The 25,130-nt window shown below is 42.7% G+C and overlaps 1 protein-coding gene across 2 annotated transcripts in view; it reads left to right on the top strand.

The window, feature by feature from the left end:
- PHF12 (PHD finger protein 12) overlaps nucleotides 1-25,130 on the top strand; it is a 148,843-nt gene that overhangs the window by 49,354 nt on the left and 74,359 nt on the right. For both annotated transcript variants that reach the window (XR_012241764.1, XM_073616800.1), the window contains exons 3-4: nucleotides 8,691-8,763; nucleotides 18,998-19,382. Coding sequence is in view for 1 of the 2 variants with exons in the window: in XM_073616800.1 (XP_073472901.1) it covers nucleotides 8,691-8,763; nucleotides 18,998-19,382 (458 nt within the window). In the remaining variant the exon portion in view is untranslated. The remainder of the gene's footprint in view (nucleotides 1-8,690; nucleotides 8,764-18,997; nucleotides 19,383-25,130) is intronic.

Genomic DNA, 25,130 nt, shown 5'->3' with positions numbered 1-25,130 from the left:
GGGTTACCCTAGACCTAAAGGGCCCTACCACTAATTGCCCTAACACTTAGAACAGTCACAAAATTACACCAATGCAGTGATCAGTAAAAAAAATCAAAACTGCTATTGGTGTCATTGTGACAGGGGGTTGCAGGGGGGTGATTTATGTGCCTATGTGCACTGGTGTTAGTGTGCTGTTGGTGCAAACTCACATTTGATCTCTTCTTTGCTCGGGAGCCGGAACGAAAAGACTCCATGAGGAGAGATGACATCACTTCCTCTGCTTCTATTTACATTTCAGAAGCAGAGGAAGCTACCCATTTGTCAGGAGCGATCGTGAGGGAGAGGCCATGAATCAGTGGCCTCCCCTCAGGACAGATCGCTCCTGCAACGATGCCGACCACCCTGGCACAATCGCACCCCCCCCCCCCCCCCCGTCTGCGGGAGGGGAGTGACGTGCTCATACTTTACTCTGCCTGCCCGTGCCATTCTGCCGCATTATGTCTGCATGAGGCGGTCGGCAAGTGGTTAAAGGCTTCCTTTTCTTTGGCCAGTTCAGCTATTCAGCCAGCTGTTGCTGCAATTGGTATCTGCCAGTCCGTAAAGGATCAGATGGCCCGACGGGCCTAACCAGGAGGATGATCTGCCTGAAAATAAGGCAGATATTCCTCGAGCGCTGTGTTTTTGCTGTTGACACCTTTTTAAAGGATTTAGTACAGCAGGTTTCTCGTTTGTCTCTCTTGTCTGTACATATGCATAGTCTTTTGTGGCTTAAGAACTGGTCAGCCGAGTTAAGTTATTGGGGAATGTTTTTTTGGTGATCATTTGGACAAATATATCCAAAAGATTTCTGGAGAGAAGAGTTCTCTACTGCTTGCGAAGAAAAGCACCAGGCTCCTCTCGTTTAAAACCTCACGGACTGCTTCCTCACATGTCTCGGCGCCAAGGCAGTTCCGCCGCCAACAGGGCGCTAGAGCCAGGGGCAAGCTCCAGGGCCAGAAAAAGCCCTGAGTCCAAAACTCTTCTAAACCCAGCACCAAGCCCTCCTTTTGAGGGGACGCCCCCACTCTATCGGGTGGGGGGAAGGCTGCTGCACTTTGCAGACATTTGGAGAACAATGGTTCAGCATGAGTGTGTCACCCCAACTATATCCTGTGGTTACAAGCTGGAGTTGCGGGGGGTTCCCCCTCAGAGGTTTCTGAGATCCAGCGTTCCCTCGGATCCACCAAAAATAAACTTGTTTTCAGGCACTACATCATTTAGTGCATCAAGGAGTGATTGGACAGGTTCCTGTATCCGAAAGGGGCGCTGGGTTTTACTCAAACCTGTTTACGGTTCAAAAACCAAATGGGGACACAAGGCTCATTTTGGATCTAAGATCCCTGAACCAGTATCTACTAATCCAGTCCTTTCGGATAGAGTCTGTCTGCTCAGTAGTAGCCTCACTCCAGACGGAAGACTTTCTAGCCTCCATCAATATAAAGGACGCATATTTACACATCTTTCAGCCTCATCAGAGGTTCCTGCGATTTGCAGTAGAGGAGCATCATTTTCAGTTTGTGGCTCTACTCTTCGGGCTTGCCACAGCTCCCCGGGTGTTCACAAAGGTCCTAGCACCAGTACTGGGGATGGCCAAAGGTTGACCTATTGGCATCCAGGTTCAACAACAAGCTACAGCAGTTTGTGTCTCAAACAAAGGATGCTCTGGCAATCGGAGCAGGTGCTCTGGTAGTTCATGGAGCCAGTACTCCCTAGTTTATGCTTTTTCCCCCCGATCCCTCTCCTTCCACATCACGTTCTGGTGGCACCAGCCTGGCCCAGAAGGCCCTGGTTCCTGGAGATTGTGAGATTGGCAATAGATGGGCCATGGACGCTTCCACGCTGCCCCGATCTACTGTCTCAAGGTCCTATATTCCACCCCCATTTACAAGTCTCTAAATTTGACGGCATGGCTATTGAAGCCAGGGTACTGAAGGACCGTGGCATATCGGGACCAGTGGTGTCTACCCTAGTGAATGCTAGAAAAGCTGTCACTAGGAAGATCTATCATAGTCTGGAAGACTTGTATTGCTTGGTGTGAAGCCAGAAAATAGCATCCTCAAATATGTGATTAGGAGAATGCTCTCTTTTCTACAGTCAGCTGTGGAAATCAGATTGGCTTGGAGTACAATCAGAAGTCAGATTTCGGCCCTGTCAGTATTCTTCCAAAGGCTTTTAGCCTCCCATTCGCTGGTCCGAACCTTTATGCAGGGGGCAACTCGTTTTCTTCCCACCATTAGGTCGCCTATGTGTCCTTGGGACTTGAACTTGGTGCTGTCTGTGTTACAGAGAAACATTTGAGCCTATCAAGGAAATTCCATGAGACTTGCTGTCATGCAAGCTAGCCTTCCTGATGGCCATCACCTCGGCTAGAAGGGTGTCGGAGTTGGCGGCCCTTTCATGCAGGGAACCATACTTGAGCCTTCACCCCGACAGGGTCGTGTTACGACCTGTTCCAACCTTTTTGCCAAAGGTGGAGTCGGCCTTTCATTTGAATTGGGACATTAGCTTTCTTTTTTTTTTTTTTTTTTTTTTCCCCCTCTTGGCCTCGTTCGGCGGAAGAGAGACAACTGCATTCCTTGGATGTTGTTTGGGCAGTCAAGGTTTTTTTGTCTAGATCTGCAGGGATCCGAGGATCAGACTTTGTTTTATCAAAAGGACCTAAGAAGGGGCAGGCAGTTTCCAAGGCTTCCATTGCCAATTGGGTCCGTCAATTGGTCATTCAGGCCTGTGGTCTGAAACGCAAAGCTCCTCCCTTTTAGGGTGAGAGCTCATTCTACCAGGGGTGTAGGAACCTCCTGGGCTTTTCGCCATCAGGTATCCGTGGCTCAGATTTGTAAGGCTGCCACCTGGTCTTCAATGCATATATATGTTCACAAAATTTTATCAAGTGGATGTTCGAGCAGCTAAGGATTCGGCTTTCGGCCGCAGTGTACTGTGGGCTGCCGTATAAGGTTTGATGGCTATAGTTTGGCAGGGTCTCTCATTCTCCTCAGGGATATTTCTCTGGGACATCCCAGTAGGTAATGAATATTAGCCAAACTCTGTGTCCCATGATGTATGAAAAAGAAAATAGGATTATTATTTTTTTTTTTCATCATAATTACCTGTAAAATCCTTTTCTTTGAGTACATCATGGGACTCAGATTCCTCCCCCCTTTTTTGAGGATTCTTCACTTGCTACAAAACTGATGTACTTGCTGTATGGCAGGGGTTATATAGGAGATCACTTCCTGTCTAAGATTGTCTACCAGTGCCCATTCACCTAGAGACTTATATCCCAGCAGGTAATTAATATTATGTGACTCTGTATCCCATGATGTACTCAAAGAAAAGGATTTTACAGGTAAGTATGACAAACTTTTTTTTTTTTTTTTTTTCTTTTAGAGACAAGGGTTGGAACAGAAAGGGGAAGTGAGAGAAATGTCTCCATTAGGGATCAGACAACTAAAAGTACTAACCTGCTGTGCTACATAAAAATCTATATTAAATTAAGGAGTTCCACCTTTAATTTTTTTTTTTTTTTAATTAAAAGCCAGCAGCTACAAATACTGTAGCTGCTGACTTTTAATAAATGGACACTTACCTGTCCCAGGGTCCAGCGAAGTCGGCAGCCGAAGCTGATCAATCCCTCGGCTCTCGGCTGCCCCCGCCGCCATCCTCGGTCAGGGAATCGGGAAGTGAAGCGTTGCGGCTTCACTGCCTGGTTCCCTACTGCGCATGCGCGAGTCGCGCTGCGCCTCTGCACTGGTCCCCGTTGTGTTCTGGGAACTGTGTGTTTCCCAGAACACAATGGGGGAGGGGCGGGCATCTGCGGATGTTCTACGGCTATCTAAGCCCAGAAGTCGCTGCAGATACCTGTATTAGACAGGTATCTGCACCCCCTCCCCCCTTAAAGGTGCCAATTGTGGCACCGGAGGGGGGGTGGAATCCGATGAGTGGAAGTTCCACTTTAGGGTGGAACTCTGCTTTAAAGAAGAACTAAAAAAAGAGCTGCTGTTTGTTTTTTGGGTTTTTTTTTCTGAAGATTTTTGCCTTACTTCCTGTCCTGGTGAAAATGTTCCCCATCCCTGAGCTGCAAGGACTGACAGCAGATTCCAACTCTTCCCGCCTATTCAATCCAGAACTGAAGGTTTGGTTGTAAATCCACTTGAGATATTCACAGGGCTGTATAGTATCTGGTACAAATCGAGAACAAGGGTTTTTATTTTATTTTTGTGTTTTGTGTCTTGCACATTTTTCAATGCTCCCTCCTTTCAGTGCATCTGTGCTGCACGTGTGGGATGTGTTCGTTTCTCAATCAAGCAAATGATTCTAGTATGAGATTTTTGATTGCCAGTGGTCTAATTTTAAAAAGACAGGTGGAAAATCACCAGTTTGATTTCATTGTGGGCAAATTGGGCGGTTTTAATCACCACACCACTAATGGGATTTTATCTTTATGTTCCATGTGCAAAGAGCAGCCATTAGAATGTGCTCTTTTGCACTTGATGTGCCACCCCCAAGGGAGTTGTGGTTTGAAGTGTAAGGTTTGCAGGTGGATTCCATTTCCGTTACAGCAAATTTTGTTCTCAAAGTGACCAAAATCTTTGTTCAGAATCCTAGGTATACGGTGACAGATTGTTCATGGAATAAGAATTTATTTTACATGAATCCTTGCTTTTTAAGAATGTTTATCTCTGTACAATCCATATAAAAAAATTTAAAGTGTTTTTTTTTTTTTTTTTTTGAGGTAGATATAAAATATTCCACGTAAATACTTAAAGTGGATGTAAACCCAATGTCATCCTTTCTAAACTACTGCCATAGGGGTTATCTATAAGGATATACATGCCACCTGCATGTATCTTTACCTGTCAAATGTCTCCCCTCTGTCTGTTATGAGATCCGAAAAACTGCAGATTCTGTGGGTGGGTCTGTTGTCTGGAGCTCGGTGGGTGGAGTCGTGATGTCAGTAGACTCCCCGCCCACCTCTACACTCCCCTTGTCAATATGCATTTTCTCCTGTGTATTTCTTACACTAAACTTCTGCTATGATCTCTAACATCCAGTGAAAAGACAGGAAAGTAATCACATGACTTCAGCATGCCAAATCATGTTGAGGTATGGAACAGCCAATCCTTGCAGAGAAAGGAGTGGGGGAGGGAATTAAAAAATACTGCATGTCTCTTAGGCTAGTGCACGAGATATGTAAATTACCTGTCACTCACAGCAAGGGGGAGGATTTGACAGTTTTTCTCAGTTTGTCAAGAATTGTCTCACTGAACAATAAAAGAGGATTGCTCAGAGCTGGATTAACTCTTTGTGGCATGACTGGGCTCATATGATAGCAAATCTTATACTCTACAGTATGATATATTAAAAAAAAAAAAAAAAAAATTTCGGATTTACATCCACTTTAAATCTTGACACTGTAGCCTGCAGGTTGTAAATTTCAAGTGGAAGAGCTTCTACCTACAGTGTCTCACAATGGCTACTTTGAAATACTGTTAAATACAAGAAATGAGGAATACTGTTGTCACCAGGACAGGAAGGTACAAACCACAATAAAAACCTTGCCAGAAATTTTGAATGTTCCCCATTCTGTTTTGTGTCTTTAGGCTCAGTTCACACTAGGACGACTTGGGATCCGACTTGTAAGCCCTCAAGTCGCCCCAGAAAGAGATTCACATTACAGTGAATGGGAGCGTCTTAATAGACACTACTGAAGTCACTCCGACTTCAGAGCGTACTCCCTGTACTACTTGGATCCGACTTGGTAGGCGACCTATAACATAGAAATCAATGGAAGTCGCCTCCAAGTCGGATCTCTCTCTACAGTCAAGCGACTTTGCAGGGAAAAAATTTAGTTTGCCCAGGCAAACCCCTCTCTCCCAGAGAGCTGATTATCCTGTGATTGGCCACAGCCAAAGTCGCCTGTCCTGGAGGCGACTTGAAGTCGCATTGTAATTTGCTTAAAGTCGCGTTGAAGTCGCTGTACAAAGTCGCGCTGAAATCGTGTTGCCCCTGTGTGAACCGAGCCTAAGAGTTTTCCAGTGATGACACAAACCGCAATTAAGAGCCAGACATGGGTTTTAAAAGTCGTGGGGTTTTTTTTCCCTGGATTTAGCCCTATTTATTTATTTTTTTTAATTTTTTTTTTTAAGTGGCAGTAAACCCACTTTTTCAACTTGTAGCTAATAGGTAAGCTTATGATAAGGCTTACCTGTAGGTACAATGAATATTTCCTAAACTTGCACAGTTTAGGAGATGTTTACACTGCATGCAGCTGGTACTGGTAACGTGAGCTGCGCATGAGCTCTGATGGTCCAGCTTACCGTGCCGTACCTTCAAAGACTCCCGCATGCATATGAGGGAGTGACGCCATCGTGGCCCCGGCCACTCGGGTATAATTTTTTTTTTTTTTTTTTTGCGTTCTTTGCATTAGGGTAAAAAACCTTCAGGATCTACCCAAGCCCCCACTTATACTTACCTGAGCCTGCTCTTGATCCAGTGCTGTGTATGGGAGCATCAGCTTTCTCCTCTCTCATATCACAAAGCAAATTGATAGCAGCATAGCTCCTGCTGCTGTCAAACAAGAAAGCCCGGGTGAGGAGGGCAGGCAGAGGGCCTCAGGAGCAAGCCTGCACGAGTACCCCAACCCCGCTTGCTAGGGTGGGTACTCTGAAGCCAGGAGGAGCCAGGAACACTGGCAGGGGACCCCAGAAGAGGAGGAGGCTGCTCTGTGAAAAACCATTGTATGTAGCAGGTAAGTATAACTAGTTTAATAACAAAACATAAGTTTTGGAATCCCTCTAGTTCAGTGGTCATCAACTCTGTCCTCAGGGCCCACTAACAGGCCAGGTTTTATGTATTACCTTGGGAAGATGCAGACTAGAATACTACAATCACTGAGCAGTAAATGATATCACCTGTGACGTATTTCAGTTATTTTGCAAACCTGACCTGTTAGTGGGCCCTGAGGACAGGGTTGATGACCACTGCTATAGTTCTTTAAAATCTTATGTTTTAAATCGGTTATTTATTTTAAAATGATTATAGGGAATTATTTCCAGCCCTGTGAGTCAGTCATGCTCTGGTGAGTTGTACATGCATGTAAACCCTTACAAACTTACCATTGAAAACGTTTAGCCATGTCTCTTCGATAAGTGCAAAAAAAATATTGGTTGTGCTATATCGTGTCAGCTGTTAATCGAGGTGAGCTTGGGCATGTTTTTAGGATTTGATGTGAGCCCGGCAGGAAGGTGCCACCTGTAAGGGCCAATCATCTGCAGCTAGGGCTTTACCCCATGGCTACAACATATACATGCAGCTGCAGGGCTTGGAATGTACTAGCCACAGTCGATTGGTCTGTACAGGTGAGGGCTTCCTGGTGTGGTCTTTAGCACACACGTGGGCTTAGATCCTAGTCCAAACGCACCTGAGCTCATTGCTGACTGAAAACTTCCTGAGTTCTTTGCGTCTGCTGCAATATCAGCTATACTGTCTCAGGACTGCAGAACACCTCCCCTCTTTTATGTCCAAAAGGGAATCTGATTGAACATCCTGTTCTAAGGTGACAATGCCTAAAAAAAAAAAAAAAAAATATATATATATATATATATATATATATATATATATATATATATATATATATATATATATATATATATATATATATATATATATGTATATATATGTGTGTGTGTGTGTGTGTATATATATGTATATATATATATATATATATATATATATATATATATATATATATATATATACACACACGACTCACCAGGTGAAATTTTGTGGTTGTAAAGGTAAACATATTTACATTTAAAATAAGCATGTTCTACAATTGTTTTGCACAGAGTGGCCAGGAACCCCCTCTGGGGTCCATCCCGTTGAACCTGGCTCCTCTTCTGGTTTGGTGTGGAGGCAGTCCTGAGGGATCCTTCCCAAGTTGGGCTTGGCCCCACCCCCCTGATCCCTCCTCAGAGGATTTGACTGACAGTAGTAATGGCTGCTGCCTTTGTGTCCTGTGAGGAGAGAAGCGCAAACTAGACCAATGTAACTATACTATAAAAAGCATTCTTAGGAAACCTCTTTCAATGATATATTGAAATCCTGAAGTTTAAGTACCAAAAAAAAAAACTGTTGATCATGTAAGAATATCCACTGTCCTGTTTCTCGTGTACATTTCCTGCATTTAAATATCTTTCCTAGTTCTCCTCAGACAGAATGAGTTGCCTCTGTTGTCGATAATAGGATAGGGGGTGGGTTTGAGTAGTTTAGCAAAAGAAAACTGGAGAGAGCGCTGATACTATTCAGTCCACAAAATTCTTGTGTGTTGTAAGTCCACAACAGGATTTAGTAGTGGAGTGCATTCTGGCAGATCAACGGTTTATTGTCTGTGCATGCAAGGTCTTTAAAGGGATAAAACATGGGAAATGTATTGCAGGGATGTACAATCATATATTTTACTGACTTTTTTGTTTTCCCCCCCAATATGCATTCACGCATGCTTTTCACACATGACCTCCGGACTGTTGGTGGTAGTTGCCTTTTTGTGGTTCTGTATAGATTTCTTTTCTGGTGCATGGGGCTGTCCCTGGAATTGCTGAAGTCTACATCTTTATAATGCAGCCTTTTGTTTCTTGATCCAGATAAACAAATATTTCTCTTCTACTTTTCAGCAATCCACCTCTTAGTGAAGAAATGCTGCCCCCTGGAGAGTGGATGTGTCACCGCTGCAGCATACGCAGGAAGGTAACTTGTTTTGCCTTTAATGTATTTACCATCCTCCCAGACTTCTCGGTGATTGAGAGTAGTGTTGTAATGTGTTGGATATTTACATAGCTGGGTGTAGTTGCTATATGCCATACTTTTCAAAGATGGGGACTGTTTACATTTGATCACAATCCCTAGTTCGCGTGCAGTTCTGCAGCTTCCACAGCTACACAAAAACTCTTGCTGTTGAAGTAGGTTTATGACACAAGAGGGTGTGCACAGATGTTTTGTGCTTTTTTTTTTTTTAACTATATAGTATATTGTATTTTTCTATAAAGTTTTTTTATTACTTTTTAATAGTGGTGTTTATACTTTAGTCAAAAGTGAAAAGCAAGTCTTGCAGTTCATATAAAGGTAACCATCTACTTGCCCAATCTCTCGCATACTAGTGAGTTTATAAATGTAACTCAAGTGTCAGCTATCCCCATTTTGTTCAAAGAAAATTGGGAAAACCACTCCCTAGTATCAATGTGTGGTGAAAAGTTCCCAGCCTTGCCCACATGCTGCAGGATCCTAAGGCATAAACACTTGGCTGTCTTTTTTTTTTGTCTACTCCTAAAATCCTCTCCTGTGCCCCTGGTTGTACTCTTCCTGGCACCCTGCCCTGTCAGAAGAAAGGGACATGCCTCCTGAAACGGCAAGCCTGTCCTGAGGTTTTTTGAAAAGCTTTATATTCATCAATGCATTTCCCCTGCAAGTCTAGAAGAGTGGCACAGAACATTTTTGTTACGTATGACTTAATGTAGTTCATATGTAATTGTTTAAAATTTCCAAATAGAACCATTTATTTTTGCCATTCAAACCTCTGGTTTAAATTTCTCCACAAAATGTATTTCAATACTATAATAGCATATCGTCTCACAGTATGATCTTGACAATGTGCATGCCCTCTAAATAGGTTAATTTAGCCTGAACTATGCATTTTTAATTTTGGGCACGTGCCAGTAGTTTAACCACTTCAGCTTCAGAAAGATTTTACCCCCCTTCATGACCAGGTGATTTGTTGCTATTCGGCACTTGGATACTTTAACTAGCGATTGCGTGGTAATACAATGCTGTATGGAAACAAAATATATATTATTTTTTCCTACAAATAGAGCTTTCTTTTGGTGGTATTTGATCTCCACTCTGTGTTTTATTTTTTGCACTATAAACAAAAAAAAATTATGAATTTAGAAAAAAACATGTGTTACTTTCTATTAGAAAACATCCTGTGGATTTTTTTTTTTTTTTTAAGTCAAACTTCATTTATTTTGCTACATGTCTTGGGTAAAAATAATCCCAATAAGCGTGTATTGATTAGTTTGCGTCAAAGTTATAGCACCTACAAGCTATGAGATATACAGCTGTTAAAATAAGTATTGAATGTGTCACCATTTTTCTAGGTAAATATATTTTTAAAGGTGCTACTGACATGAAGTTATCGCAACATGTCAGTAACAACCCATGCAGTCCATACATACAAAGAAAGCAACACACAAGTTCAGAAATTAAGTTAGGGTAATTAAATTGAATGCCACAAATAGAATTGAACACGCTAACTGAAATCTATTTATTACTTCGTAACAAGCCTTTGTTGGTAATGACAGCTTCAAGATGCCTCCTGTATGAAGAAACTAGTCACATGCATGGCTCAGTTGTGATTTTGGCCCATTCTTCCACACAGTCTTCAAATCTTGAAGATTCCATGGGGATCTTTGAACTCTGATCTTTAGTTCTTTCCATAGATTTTCTGTTGGATTCAAGTCAGGTGATTGGCTGAGCCATTCTCGCAGCTCTATTTTCTTTCTTTGAAACCAATTGAGTTTCTTTGGCTTTGTGTTTGGGATCATTGTAGGGCTAAAACAATTAATCAGCATAATCCATTATGAAAATAGTTGACAACTATTTTCATAATCATTTAGTTAGTCAGCCGAATAGTTGGCCTGCATACAGAATGCATTATTTGTTTACAAAGTTAAAATACCCTGTATTCTCTACTTCTGGATATATGTTTGTATGTTTTTCGGAGTATAAATTGACCCCTTTTATAGTAGTGCTTAACTGGTTTTGTACTCTAAAGGGCTAATTTTTATTTATTTATTTATTTTTTTACCCCATCATGGCAGGTGATCCAAAAATCATGCTGCTGCTACTAAATGTTTTATGCTGGCCATCCACATGTTGATTTTTGGATGAGCATATTTGTACGGACTTTCATACAAAAATTCTTTGTACATTAGATGAATGGACGAATGTCGTTAATTTTCACTTGCTTTTAACATTCAATTTTAAAATGTAATTTCTGAATGAAAAACAGTCCAAGCTTGTATCAAGCTACCTGCCTATGACAAGGGAACCTGTCATTCATAATATTATATCACATCGCTGTCTGAAAATTTTTTTATGTACCAGATTCAACCTGTGTGTGTTTTTTGTTTTTTTTGTATTTATATCTCTTATATTAGTGGATTCGATTTTTTTAATTTTTTTTTTCTCCCCCTAACCATCTAGCTGGTTATTTATATTTACCACTACATATAGATATCAAAAATAAATGATTATATATTTTTTTTTTTTTTTTTTTTTTAAATGTCCTACTTGCCTCCACTGTGCAGCTCGTTTTGCACAGAGTGGCCCTGAACCTGCTCTTCTGGGGTTCCTCGGGGCAGCTCTCTTGGCTCCTCCCCGCATTAGATAACCCCCGGGAGAGCGCTTCTCCCGGGGGTTATCTAATGTGGGGAGGAGGGGTTACCTTGCGGTCACGCTCTCGAGTCCAGCATTCGGCGTCCATAGACGCCGAATGCAGGACTTGCCCCCGACGGCCGCATCTTTGGATTTGATTGACAGCAGCGGGAACCAATGGCTGCGCTGCTATCAATCTATCCAATCAACAGCCGAGAACCCCCTAGCCGAGAGATGGCGCGTCATGGGTTCAGGTAAGTAAAATGTGGGGGGGGGGGGGGGGGGGCAGTTACTGCCAGGTGTTTTTTTGCATAGGATGCATTAAGATGAAAGAAAAAAATTTACCTGTACGACCCCCTTTAAGCCACTATCTCATCTTTTATATCATCCCCTCTGTCAGATAAAAAGCTGTATCCTAGTGCCTGTGCTTTATAAAAAAAAAAAACAAAAAAACTGCTTTTCTACCTCTTAACAGCATCTCCCAGTGAAAAGATGACTCCAGGCTCTCAGTTCTCCCAGTGTGATATCTCCAGTGGGAGGAGGCCGAGATTCCCCTGTTGACGGCCAGGGAGGAGGAGAGGATCTGAGAGCCTGGAGTCATGTGATCGCTGGAAGATACTGTTTTTTTTAACTTTTTTTTTTTTTTTTTTTTTTTTTTTTATAAAGCATAAGCACCTAAGACACAGCTTTTTATCTGACAGAGGGGATTGTATTGTATAATCAGTTTTGAAGCAGTGGAGAGAGGATCATATCAGCGATGGTGAGAGATGATAGGTAGGGAGAAGGAGTAGAGCGGAGGGAGACGCAGGAGAGCTGCAGATAGCAGCGTCTGACGGAGGCACGTACACTGACAATGGTGTCAGGGTTCAGCAGCCCTGATCTATCAGAGTCAGTGTACAGAGGGGAGAGTAGAAACTGGCAGGATCGGCCAGGTATTTCAGGTGATAGAGGGGGCCAAAATACGCAGCACAAGCACTGTGCTGTATAACATGCTTTTAAGGAACAGGATCTTTGTTTTTTTGGGGGTTTTTTTGGAGGGGGGGGGGGTTTAACAAATGCTTTAAGTTGTGTGCCAAACTTTTTTAGAAGTGTTTTTAGACTATTAGTTGATCAAAACCATAAAACCATTATCAGCCAACTACTCGATTTGGAAAATAATCGTTTCAGCCCTAGATCATTGTCTAGCTGTAATGTCCACCCTCGTTTCATTCTGGTAGATGGCAGCAAATTCTTATCAAGGATGTACATTTTTTCATTTCATCCTTCCTTCAACAACTTTGTTTGCCAGTACCGTATGCTGTAAATCAGCCCCACATCATGATGTTCCAAACTTCACTGTTGGTATGAGGGTGTTTTTGGGGTGATGTGCAGTGCCATTTGACCTCCAAACATGGTGTGTATTATGGCATCCAAAGAGTTCAATTGTGGTCTCCTCTGACCAGACTATATTCTCCCAGTAGTTCACAGGCTTGTCTAAATGTTGTGCAGCAAATTTTAAACGAGCTTCAACATGCTTTTTCTTCAGCAATGGAGTCTTGCGCTGTGAACGTGCATAGCGGTTGAATGCAGTACTTTTATTATTTTCTTTTAAACAATTGTACCTGCTAATGCCAGGTCTTTCTGAAGCTCCCCACAAGTGGTCTTTTTGGCTCTTGGACAACTCTTTTGATAATTCTTTTCACTCCTTGTGATGAGCACCTGGTTGTGGCCGGTTTATGGTGAAATGATCTTTCCACTTCCGGATTATGGCCCAAATAGTGCTCACTGGAACATTCAGAAGTTTAAAAATCCTTCTGTAACCAATTCCATCAGTGTGTTTTGCAACAATAAGGTTTCGAAGGTCTTGAGCTATTTGCTTTTACCCTTCATGAGATGTTTCTTGTGTGACACCCCCTTGGTAATGAGACACCTTTTTATAGGCCATCAGTTGAGACTGAACCAGCTGATATTATTTGCATTGAAAAGGTGCAGGATTGCTTTCTATGTGCTGACAGATTTTAGCTGGTGTCTTGGCTTTCCATGCCTTTTTAAAGAGAAAGGAGGTTTCCACCATGTCAGAATGAGCAATGTAGTGGCCACTAGGGCTGCAACTAATGATTATTTTCATAATCTATTAGTTGGCCAATTTATTGTTTTGATTAATAACCTTAAAAAAAAAAGTGTGGTGTATAATTTAGTTAAGTGTTCTTGCATAGCAAGACCACTTACTGTTATCTCACATATATATTATTCTTATTATTATAGCCAAATTTACCACCCTAACTCCTCCCACAGTTTTTACACTACATAGACAAGTAATATACCGAAACGTGCGGATTGTTCCCGAATGGTGTGCTATTACTTTGTGGAACGTTTCGCCGACTGGTTCACGAAATATCGTCGTTTTTGCGGCGAAATTGGTCCCATAGGAATGAATGGGGAAACTAGAGTGGGAGATGACAAAAGCTGGAAAATCAGAACATGATTTCTAAACTGCTGCCACTCCCTCATTTTCAAGCCCACACAAATCTTATATCAAAACGTTCAGCTATCCCTGCTGCCACTAAACATGTCCACGGCTAAGCCATAGTCCTGATAGTTTTCACAATATGACCATTTGTTTGCAACTCACGCAGTCCATTGACATTCATTGAAACTACACTCTAGCCCCTACAAATTTGAAGGGCAATTTCTAAACTGCGACTGTGCCTTCATTTTTAATATTTCAGAGATATACTATACATCAAAATCTAGGTCTGGGTCTTGTGATTCTCACAATATAAAGATCTTCGCTGTAGGATGTATAGTTTTTAAAATACGGCCATTTGTTTAGAGGTAATTTCAGGAAATTTTAGCCATTAATCAGAGTGTACTGTTAGTGTTTGTTTTGTTGCCATGGTTACCAAAGCTTCTGTTATACACAGGGGGGAAGGTGGCTGGAGCATCTCAGCTGATTACAGAGCCCGGGGGAGGGGACAGACACACCATGTACTGATTTATAATAGAGGAATATGATGGGGCAGTTTTGATGGGGTAATTCTGATGGGGCAGTTTTGATGAAGCAGTATTTGGGAAGCATAAACAGGGCATGAGCGTTGCTAGGAAACAGTGGTTGTAAACACAAGATGCTGAGACACTCCAAATGCATGTGACTTCATCTGCTAGACTTGATAATGCTTGTAGACTCCTCCCACAGTTTTCACACTACAGAGACAAATAATATACCGAAACGAGCGGATTGTTCCCGATTGGTGTGTTATTACTTTGTGGAATGTTTTGCCGAATGGTCCACGAAATGACGTTTTTGCGGCGAAATTGGTCCCATAGGAATGAATGGCGAAATGTTCAAAACTAGAGTGGGAGGTGACAAAAGCTGACAACCCCGTGATCAGCCAAAACATTATGACCACCCCATGATCAGCCAAAACATTATGACCGCCCCATGTAAAAAAAAAAAATATTTTTGAAAAAAAAAAAAAATTTTTGAAAAAAGTAAAAAAATAATTTTTGAAAAAAAAAATATTTTTGAAAAAAAAAATATTTTTGAAAAAAAAATATATATTTGAAAAAAAAATATATATTTGAAAAAAAAAATATTTTTGAAAAAAAAAAATTATTTTTGAAAAAAAAAATTACTTTAAAAAAAATAATTTCGAAAAAAAAATTATTTTTGAAATAAAAAAAATTCATTTTTGAAAAAAAAAATTACCTTTGAAAAAAAAAATTACTTTTGAAAAAAAAAATCATTTTTGAAGAAAAAAAAATCATTTTTGATTAAAAAAAATTCATTTTTGAAAAAAAAAATTACTTTTGAAAAAAATGTTCAGCTCTTTCAGCGAATGATGGAACTTTTTTACTACTATTTATACTTTTTAAAATATTAAGCTTTTTAACACTTTTCACAGTTACTCAAGCCACTCCACCCCACCCAGTTACTCCGCCCACTCCAGTTGTAGAGGCAAGAACACTTTCACAATTTCCCCAGAAATTGTACCTTTTCTAGTTAATATGTAAAGTTTTTAAAAAAAGGCAATTTATTCTTAAATATCTCTATGCAGTGGTAATAAAAATAGCCAACTATATGCTTAGGGAGCAAAATATCTAATCCGCTCTGAGAATGACAGAAGAGATGTACTGTATATACTATTAGAAGAGAGATAAGAACGTTTGTTCGATTTTCTAATTGTTAGTGGGGTCAAATCGACGTTCATTTTCAACCACAGTAATGGCAAAATTTGGAAATAATTCCTTTCACCAAGAAGTTTTTTATTATCAGACAGTGTATGTGGTTTTCGTTCAGAAATGACAATTATTTTAAAAACAATGTTAAAAACAAGTGAAAATTTCAAACATTCTTTCATTCATCGAATGTACAAAGATTTTTCGTCTGAATATTCTCATCTGAAAATTGATCGGTGTGGCCAGCATAAGGCTCGGTGCACACCTATGCAGTTTGCTTTTGATCTGTTTCTGCAGTGCTCTTTGCTGTGCATTTTGATTTTTGCGCACGTGATTTTGCGGCGATTTGCGTTTTTTTGCATGTTTTTTGCCCAATTTGTTGTTGGGCAGATTAAAAAACACTGTAGAACTGTGAAAGAAATAGTTACAGTAGCGATTTGCTCTTTTTGTACTATAAAGGGCTCATTTTAGTTTTTTTTTTTTTTTTTTTTTTTTTTTTTTTTAACCACGTTACTGGCCGATTAATCTATTATGAAAATAGTAATCGATTAATTTCATAATTGCTTAGTTGTCGATTAATCGATTAGTTGTTTCAGCCCTAGTGGCCACATCTCTGGAATATGTAGAACAAAAGGAATATTCCTCCTTAGATGAGACTTTAAAGGCCACAAACACTGAAGTGCATAGAAAATGAATTTGATACATATAAAGATTATTCCAGATCAAACAAATGATCTAACATTAGTGTCTATCGCTGTATACATGTGACAAACGTAACAAGATACAACAATACGTATAAAATGACACTAGTTCTCTCCAGTGGATGGTAATCCGTGGTACCCGACGCGGACGCATTTCCAGTTGAACAACTTCGTCAGGGGTAGAGATAAGTGCTGTCATAAATAGAGGCAACTGTCAGGATGGAGGTGCAGATAAATGCCAGCCCAGGGTCAATATGGGCTTGGGATAGTGAGTTCCCAGATCTGTTTAATAACAGATGAGCAGCAGCAACTGAGTCCCAGCAGTTGAGTGTGGACGGTATATGCTCTGCAGAAGGTCCAGACGGGAGCTAGCCGGAGCCTTCAATTATGCTCCAAAATCAGTAACACCAGACAGTCCCTGTCTTCATGCATGCTCCATTTATTAGTGATCGTGTCAGTGTATGTGGCGTCTCCCCTCTCTCTGCAATGCTTTCCATGTCTCTTTGCACCTCCCGTTCATGTGTTTAATGCTTTTTCAGTGTCATTTGTATTAAACGTGACTTCATTTCTGAACTTATTTGTTTTGGTTTCTTTGTATGTATGGATTGCATGGTTTGTTAGTGACGTGTGGTGACATTTTTGAATGTCAGTAGTACCTTTTTAGACATATATTTAGTTATTTACCTAGAAAAATGGTGACGTGTTCAATACTTATTTTACCTGCTGTATACTGGACTTTTAATACTAGTAATGGCGGTGATCAGCGACTTCTAGCGGGGGACGGCAGGCAATCTGACGCTTTGTAGAAACTAACTGCCACTGACCTCTGCAGTGACACTAATACAGAAATCAGTTCTAATCTACACTGACACTGTGCTAATGACACTGGCTGGGAAGGGGTTAAACCTCTAGGGTGATCAAAGGGTTAAATGTGTGTCTAACAATGTTCATTTACTAAGTGATGTGCCTTATTCCCTGCTTACCAGGGAAACAAACTGGCATATCGCTGCTGTCTGAGAGCTTTGTGTTTTACATACACACAACTCTCCTGTCACACGCTCTGCTGATGGGCTGGTCCTGGCCATAAATCATTGGAACCGGTGATCGGCATGTGCTGGAGCATGTCACCTCACAGCCGCGCACATGCTCCCTCCTACCCAGAAATGCAGAATCGCGCATTATAGATCTCTGAATCTGCGCAGCCTACCTGCACTGTAGCAGTAAAACTACAGCTCACGGTCAGCAAGTGTTAAAAGCCATAAGTTTGCTATTTAGTTGTAGTGAAATTCACACCAAAGTTCCCAGCTCTGACCACCTGTTGCACCTGTGATAAGAGGACTCCTTGCCACTGGAGGCCAAAATATATAAGATATCAGTGGTGAGTGATTATAAACCCCCTATCCTCTGGCTCTTCAAAGCGGTTGTATACCCCCTTTTTTTTTTTTTTTCACTTTGACCTACAGGTAAGCCTATAATAAGGCTTACCTGTAGGTAAAAAGAAGATCTCCGAAACCTGTACGGTTTAGGAGATATTCCCCTTGCATGCAGCCGCTGACTTCAGCGGTGCATGCGCTCTGAGTTTCCCGGCTGAAAGGTCCGGCAGATGCCGAACCTTGACAGAAAGAAGTCTCCTGCGCGGGAGTGACGACATCGCGGCTCTGGCCACTTAGTGCCGGGGCCGTGATACCCGGAAGACACGCCGAGGGAAAATGTCCACTTCCTCGGCGTGGACCAAGATCACCTGCCGAGGCCTCATTCTAAGGCAGTGTTTCTCAACTCCTGTCCTCGGGACCCACCAACAGGCCAGGTTTGCAAGATAACTGAAATACATCACAGGTGATATAATTTGCTGCTCAGTGATTGCAGTATTCTAGTCTGCATTTCCCTAAGGTAATACTTAAATTCTGGCCTGTTAGTGGGTCCTGAGGACCGGAGTTGAGAACCACTGTTCTAAGGTAAGTATTTCATAATGAGCTAGTATGCGTAGGTTTAAAAAAAAATAAAAAATCTGCAGGTTCACTACTGCTTTAACTCATGACATTTGTATTGTGTCCAGGGACATGCAATAGATCACATAGATTTCCTACTAGAAATAAAGTAGGTTGGTTGACCTTTCTTAAACTTTTTTTTTTTTTTTTGGTCTGTATACCCACAAGGGACTCTTCTTGGTGATCATTGTCACTGGGACTAAATATGAATAAAAATCCAGAGGTTTGAGTTGTCCCCAGAACAGCAAAAGATTTGAAATCTTAGTGGTTGAAAACTATCTGATGTCATTTCCTCCTACTTCTGTGTCCTGCTGGGAAGATTTCCTGCCTCCTAGAAAGCAGAAGGGGGGGGGGGGATAAGCTGACAGTGGTTTTTTTCCCGTTCATTAATTCTTAGAAATTGGCTTTTGTTATACTTCAGTATGGTTTCTTTGCTGAGACAACAGTGCATGGCCATTAACCTACCCTGACAATGCTTATATTTTAGGTCTGCCATGCGTTTTTGTATAGTGCATTTTACCCACCTTTTTGCTTTTTCATTTTAAATACATATTACAATTTTTTTTTTTACCCTCCAATACTGTGGAGCACATCCTCCATTATAGTATATCTATACTATACCAATACTATGCTGTGTGTATGAAACCTTGTTTAACTTATTGCTAATTTAGCACATTTGCTATTGGGTTATCTTCCCTACAGAAACGTGAGCGTAAGAAGGAGCTGGGACAGGTCAATGGCTTGGTTGACAGGTATGGAAGGAGGACTGTGTCTCCTACCAATGACTTGGATTTTTCGGAGCGAGCTGCTGGCAGCCTTCGAGCCCTTGCCCAAGCCAGGATGTTAGAAAGGAGGGTAAGCCGCCCAGGCACACCTACATCTAGTGCCAGTACAGACACTCCCAATTCTGAGCAAAATGATGTGGATGAGGACATGATTGATGTGGATGATGATCCTTCTGGAGAGTCTGAGAGCGGACACTCGCAACTCAAAAGACCATTTCAACTGCTTATTGCAGCAGCCATGGAACGGAATCCCACCCAGTTTCAGCTGCCCAATGAACTCACCTGCACCACAGCACTTCCAGGTACGTGATCAGTAACTGTTTCCAGTTATCCCAAATCTATTTTACAATTTGTATTGCTCACGTAAAATTGTCCAAGGGACACACAAGTACATATATACAAATGAACAAGTCTCAGCATAAGGTGCAAATAATGAAATTTAAAGCGAAGCTCTAGGCAAATACTGTAGCTACTGACTTTTAATATGAGGACACTTTCCTGTCCAGGTATCCAGCGATGTACTCCCCCCTGTGTCGATTCTTCAATCGGCTTTGGGTGCAGACGCCAGCATCTCAAGTAAGGGAAACCGGAAGTGAAGCCTTGCAACTTCACAGCCGGTTTCCTACTGCTCACGCGTGAGGGGGAGGATGCAAACAAGTGGAACTTCTCTTTTTTTTGGGTGAAGCTCCACTTTAAGGCCACTAACTACTTTGCATAATAGTTTGTGGCATAGCAAGATATTCTTTGGTGCTTCATGGTAGGAAAATTAAACCTAGCTTATTAAAGAGGAGTTCCACCCAGGGGGTCCATAAAAAAAAAAAAAAAAAAATTAAAAGTCAGCAGCTACAAATACTGCAGCTGCTGACTTTTAATTGGACACTTACCTGTCCCAGGGTCCAGCGATGCAGGGGATCGAAGCCCCGCTCGTCGGCGCCGGCATTTCAACTGTGGGTGCCGGGCTGTGGCTTCACAGCCTGGCACCCACTGCGCATGCGCGAGCGGCGCCGCGATTGGCCGCTCAATCACCTGGGACCTGTAATGGGTCCCAGATGATTGACAGGAGGGAGGGAGTAGAGCCGAGCCCTTCCTGTGCCAAGGGGGAAGTGATATCACCAGCCCAGGCAAAGGAAGAGGCAGACTACGAGGGACCACCTAGCAACAGGCATTTAGAGGTAAGTAAAAAAAAAAAATCCAAATGTTTTTTTTGTTTTTTTTTTTTTTTAGAATTTTTCAGGTATTTTTGTTTTTTTGGGTGGAACCCCACTTTAAGTTTTAGTGTCTGCCTGTAAGTTATGAATGTAGCTTAAACTTTGACTTGACTGAGCATGGGGGGGAGTCCTTGGGATCTGGCTGATTACTTAAGGGAATAAAGTAGATGGGGAATAAGAAGGAAGCGGGGGAAGAGAGCAAAGAGAAGGATGGAATGTGGAAGAAAAGGGTGGAAAAGGGTGCTATAGAACAGACTGGGAAGGAATTGGGGGGGGGGGGGAATAACTATCAGAATTCAATAAAATCTGCTTTGTTTGTCATTTAAAAGGCCAAGTTCACCCTCCTGTAAAAAAAAAAAAAAAAAAAAGCAAATGTTTTTGCAAGTAAAAGTGCATTTCATTTTTCTCATGAGCCTGCAGAGCATTGCACCTGTGTCAGGCTCCTGCAGATATTTCAAACCACTCTGACTGTACCTCCTCTGTACGGGCAGACAGTTGCTGAGCTTCATGAAATGTCAATAGACTGAGGGCGCTTATCAGCGTGTTCATAGTCCATTGAGACCTACAAGTCCATCTGCCACAGTGGCAGTAGTTTAGTCATTCACAGATCGCTGTGAATGAATGACAAAGCAGAGCCTCGCACTGTTGCGCTGATTTTAAAAGCGACAGTGGCTGTAGGGGAGACTAGGCTCCGGGGGTGAGGGGTTCTGGCGATTCAGCTACCTGTTACACCCATTTAACATGTTTCTAAAGGTGAACTTGGCCTTAAAAGCCATCTTTCCGCAAACTTTTTTTTTTGTATGTATTTTCATGCATATGCGCTCGTGCGAATTTGCACAATTTTGCACGCATTTTCGTGCAAACTTATTCTCTCGTTCTTGCTCTGCAGTATGTAAATGGTCATTTGCGCACATGAGGCCTAAATTAGTGACCAAAAATGCAAATTTCACAGAGCCTCAGTAATCACTGATGGGTTATATAGGTATCACTAGGTGATTGGACACTGGCACACCCTAGACAGGAAGTTCAACGCCCTCTATAACCCCTCCCCTTACTGGGAGTACCTCAGTTTTTTTCGCCAGTGTCTTAGGTGTTGGTCACGAGTAAAGATGTGCTGTGCTCCACCGGAATATCCTTACTGGGGCAAGCCATGCAACCGGATCAATTCAAAGTGTCTTTTCCAGGCTGAATTGGATGGTACCCGGGCCTCGTGTCCGAAGAAACAAGGTTTTGCCTGTAACGCTTCTCTTTTAGAGACCTGGACCCCGCGATCCAGTATTTGTTTTTTTAGCCATATTCCTGGCGGGGTGCTTTACAGGCCCAGAGCTGCGGATCCCCCAAATAATAAAGGGGGCCCTAGTCCCTGAAGGTTTTTTCTAAACTGAGCCCACCGTGAGGGGGGAAGATTGGGTCTGTTACTCAGAATCCTGCAGCTGGATAAGGTAAGCGAGACTCCTTAAGAATTCTTCTATGCTATGCCTAAAGTTGCCACCGGGGGGCTGTCAAGAGCACATACTTTTTTCATGCCTCATCTATCTTGTCCATGCTGTACCCTCCTCCAAGCCATGCTCCAGGTAGGATGTGGGAAGGGGTTTTTTTTCCTTCAGGGATTCTCCCCCCACAGCTTCCGATAGGATTAAGGCACAGGGAAGTCAAGTATACCGCACCGCCCGCCGCCATTACGGCGGCTTATCCACCAGCCTTCCTCTCTCCTCCGCCCCAGCCTCCCCTCCATGCTTGATCCGATCGATCGGAGCCCTTGGCTCGCGCGGGACAGCGGTCCTTTTTTAAAAAAAAAAAAAAAGACTGGGGTGGAAGGAGTGGTCAGGGGAGGGCGGAGCGTTAGCGGGAAGTCGGCGTGGTTTGATGCCCACAGCACGGGCTATACAAGCTATAAGGTGCACTCTTTTTCAGGCGCACACGGCTTATGGAGGGACACAGAGCAGACGGGCGCATGTAAGTGTGGGGGACACAGGCATTCCTGGGCATCATTTACTTAAGTACCAGACTGAGCCTTGGTAGCAGCTATATTGCTCAGCAGTGAGTGCATTCTGGTAGTACCTCTGCCTTTGTTGCTTGGCACTATGGGCAGAAGAGGTACAAATATCCTGAAAAATAGGGGCTCTAAGGGATCTCCCTCAGGCTCTGAGGAATCCCATCCCCCCCCCCCCCCCCCAGGACCTGGGGAGGCTGGCCAGGGTGAGCCATCGGGGTCAGGGGCTGCAACTGCTTCTGGCACATCAGCTGCAACTGCTTCTGGCACATCAGCCCCTGTATACATTACTCAGGAGGTTTTTTCCTCAACCCTAAATGGATTAGAGGAAAGACTAGTGGCCTTAACACCATCTTCACTCAGTGGTAGAAAACGCACTAGGTCCCCGTCTACCACCCAGGACCCTCAAACAGAGGAACTCTGGGAAAAGGGAGAGGAATCCCCCCCCCCCCCCCCAGAGGATCGGGATGAGACTGATGACTCCTCTTCTGGGGGGATCAAGTGGGGAAGGACCCTCTTTAGCTTCTCAGGATGAGAAGTTGCTGGTGCAAATTCTTGCTGGATTGGTCAGCTCCACATTTAAGTTAGCCGTAACAGAGTCAGTGGAAGAACCCTTGTCTTGTTTGGGTTCACTGAAGCCTCCTAAAACTTCATATGTCTTTACTGTTCATGGTTTGCTGGAAAAGCTTATTTATTCTGAGTGGGATCACCCAGATAAACTTTTTTTTTCCCTCCTAAAAAGTTTTCTACACTTTATCCTATGGAGGAAAAATTTGCAAAGATGTGGGGTATACCAGCGATTGACGCCGCTATATCCTCCGTAAATAAAAGTCTGGCTTGTCCTGTTGACAACACTCAGATGCTTAGGGATTCAACTGATAAGAAATTGAAATTCCTGTTAAACGTTTTCTCCTTGGCAGGTTCAGTAGCTCAACCTGCAGTGGCGGCAATCTGAGTATGTCAATACTTGAGAGACTGTGGAAAACAGGTGCTCAAGGTTTTACCTGAACAGCAGGCCCAGGGGTTAGCCAACCTACCAGCGGCTTTGTGTTTTGCAGTTGACGCAATCAGAGATTCTATCCTTCTCCAGACCTCTCGCCTTACGCTTGGGTTGGTGCATATGCGTAGAATCTTATGGTTGAAAAATTGGTCAGCCAAATCACCATGTAAAAAGCTCCTGGCTGGGTTTCCCTTTCATGGTGCAAGGCTGTTCGGGGAGGATTTGGACAATTATATCCAAAAGATCTCTAGTGGGAAAAGTACCCTTTTGCCGGTTAAAAAAAAGGAGTAAACGTCCCTCTTTTAAGCGGGCTCTTTCCCCAGTGCCAGGAGCATCAGCCTCCAGGCAGTCGCGATGGCCTCCTCCGTCAGGCTCAAGAAATAAATCTGAGTCAACCCCAGGGACAAAAGAAGTCCTGGGGGAGGAAGTCTGTAGGACTCTTTTTATGAAGAGGGATCACGCTTGTTTGAGTGGGGGGAAGACTGCTACAGTTCTGGCAGGAGGATTTTCAGGACAGATGGGTGGTCTTCGCAGTAACTGTAGGTTACAAACTAGAGTTCCGAGAATTCCCCTCTCCTCGTTTCCTCAGATCAAATGTTCTCAAAGACCCAGAGAAAAAGAAGTCTCTCTTTTTTTTTTTTTTTGTCGCAAAAGGTTATCGTGGTAGTTTGGGGTTTTATTCAAACCTTTTCACAGTACCAAAGCCAAATGGAGATGTCAGACCCATTCTAGATCTCAAAGATCTAAACCGGTTCCTAAAGGTAAAGTCTTTTCGTATGGAATCAATCCGATCGGTAGTCTCCATCCTACAAGGAGGCTAACTTCTGGCGTCGATAGACATTAAGGATGCGTACCTGCATGTACCTATTTTCCCTGCTCATCAAAGATATCTGCTTTTTGAAGTAGAAAAACGCCACTTTCAGTTTGTAGCTCTGCCTTTTGGACTAGCTACTGCACCTTGAGTGTTTACAAAGATCCTGGCTCCTCCTCTGGCCAGATTAAGATCCCAGGGTATAACGCTTATAGCGTAACTAGAAAGCTCTTGCTAGACCGGTCGGTAATCCGCTTGGACCAAAACTTGGTCACCACAGTCAACTATCTGGAATACCTAGGTTGGGTCCTCAACTTGGAGAAGTCTTCTTTAAAACCAGTATGAAGACTAGAGTATTTGGGTCTGGTCATAGATACAGCCCAGAAGAGGGTATTTTCACCCCAGGCAAAAACCAGTGCCATAAAAGAACTGATTCAGGTAGTCAGGGCAAAGAAATGTCCTTCTATTCACCTATGTATGAGGTTGCTGGGGAAGATGGTGGCTTCATTTGAAGCAGTTCCCTATGCTCAGTTTCATTCGAGACTGCTGCAAACAGTATCTTGTCTTCCTGGAACAAGAAGGTCCAGGCGCTAGATTTGCTGATGCGCATGTCACCTAGAGTGCATCAGAGCCTCAGTTGGTGGTTGATACCTGAAAATCTGCGTAAAGGGAAATTTTTTTTACCAGTTACCTGGAGAGTGGTAACAATGTATGCCAGCCTTTTGGGTTGGGGAGCAGTTCTGGAACAGGATGTTGACTGTTCAAGGGAGATGGTCCAAGATCGAGAGGACCTTACCCATCAACATTTTAGAGATCCGTGCGGCGTATCTAACCCTAAAGGCCTGGACGCTCAGGTTACAGGGTTGCCCTGTCAGGATCCAATCTGACAATGCCACAGCAGTGGCTTATATCAATCACCAAGGAGGCACCAGGAGTCGTGCAGCTCAGGGAGAGGTAAACCAGATCTTAATCTGGGCAGAAAAGCATGTGCCGTGCATATCGGCAATCTTCATTCCAGGGGTAGAGAACTGGCAGGCG

This window comes from Aquarana catesbeiana, linkage group LG02 (genome assembly GCF_042186555.1).
Source record: "Aquarana catesbeiana isolate 2022-GZ linkage group LG02, ASM4218655v1, whole genome shotgun sequence".
Lineage (NCBI taxonomy): Eukaryota > Metazoa > Chordata > Amphibia > Anura > Ranidae > Aquarana > Aquarana catesbeiana.
The sequence above is the reverse complement of the archived record's forward strand: the minus strand, read 5'-3'. Positions and strand labels throughout refer to the sequence as shown.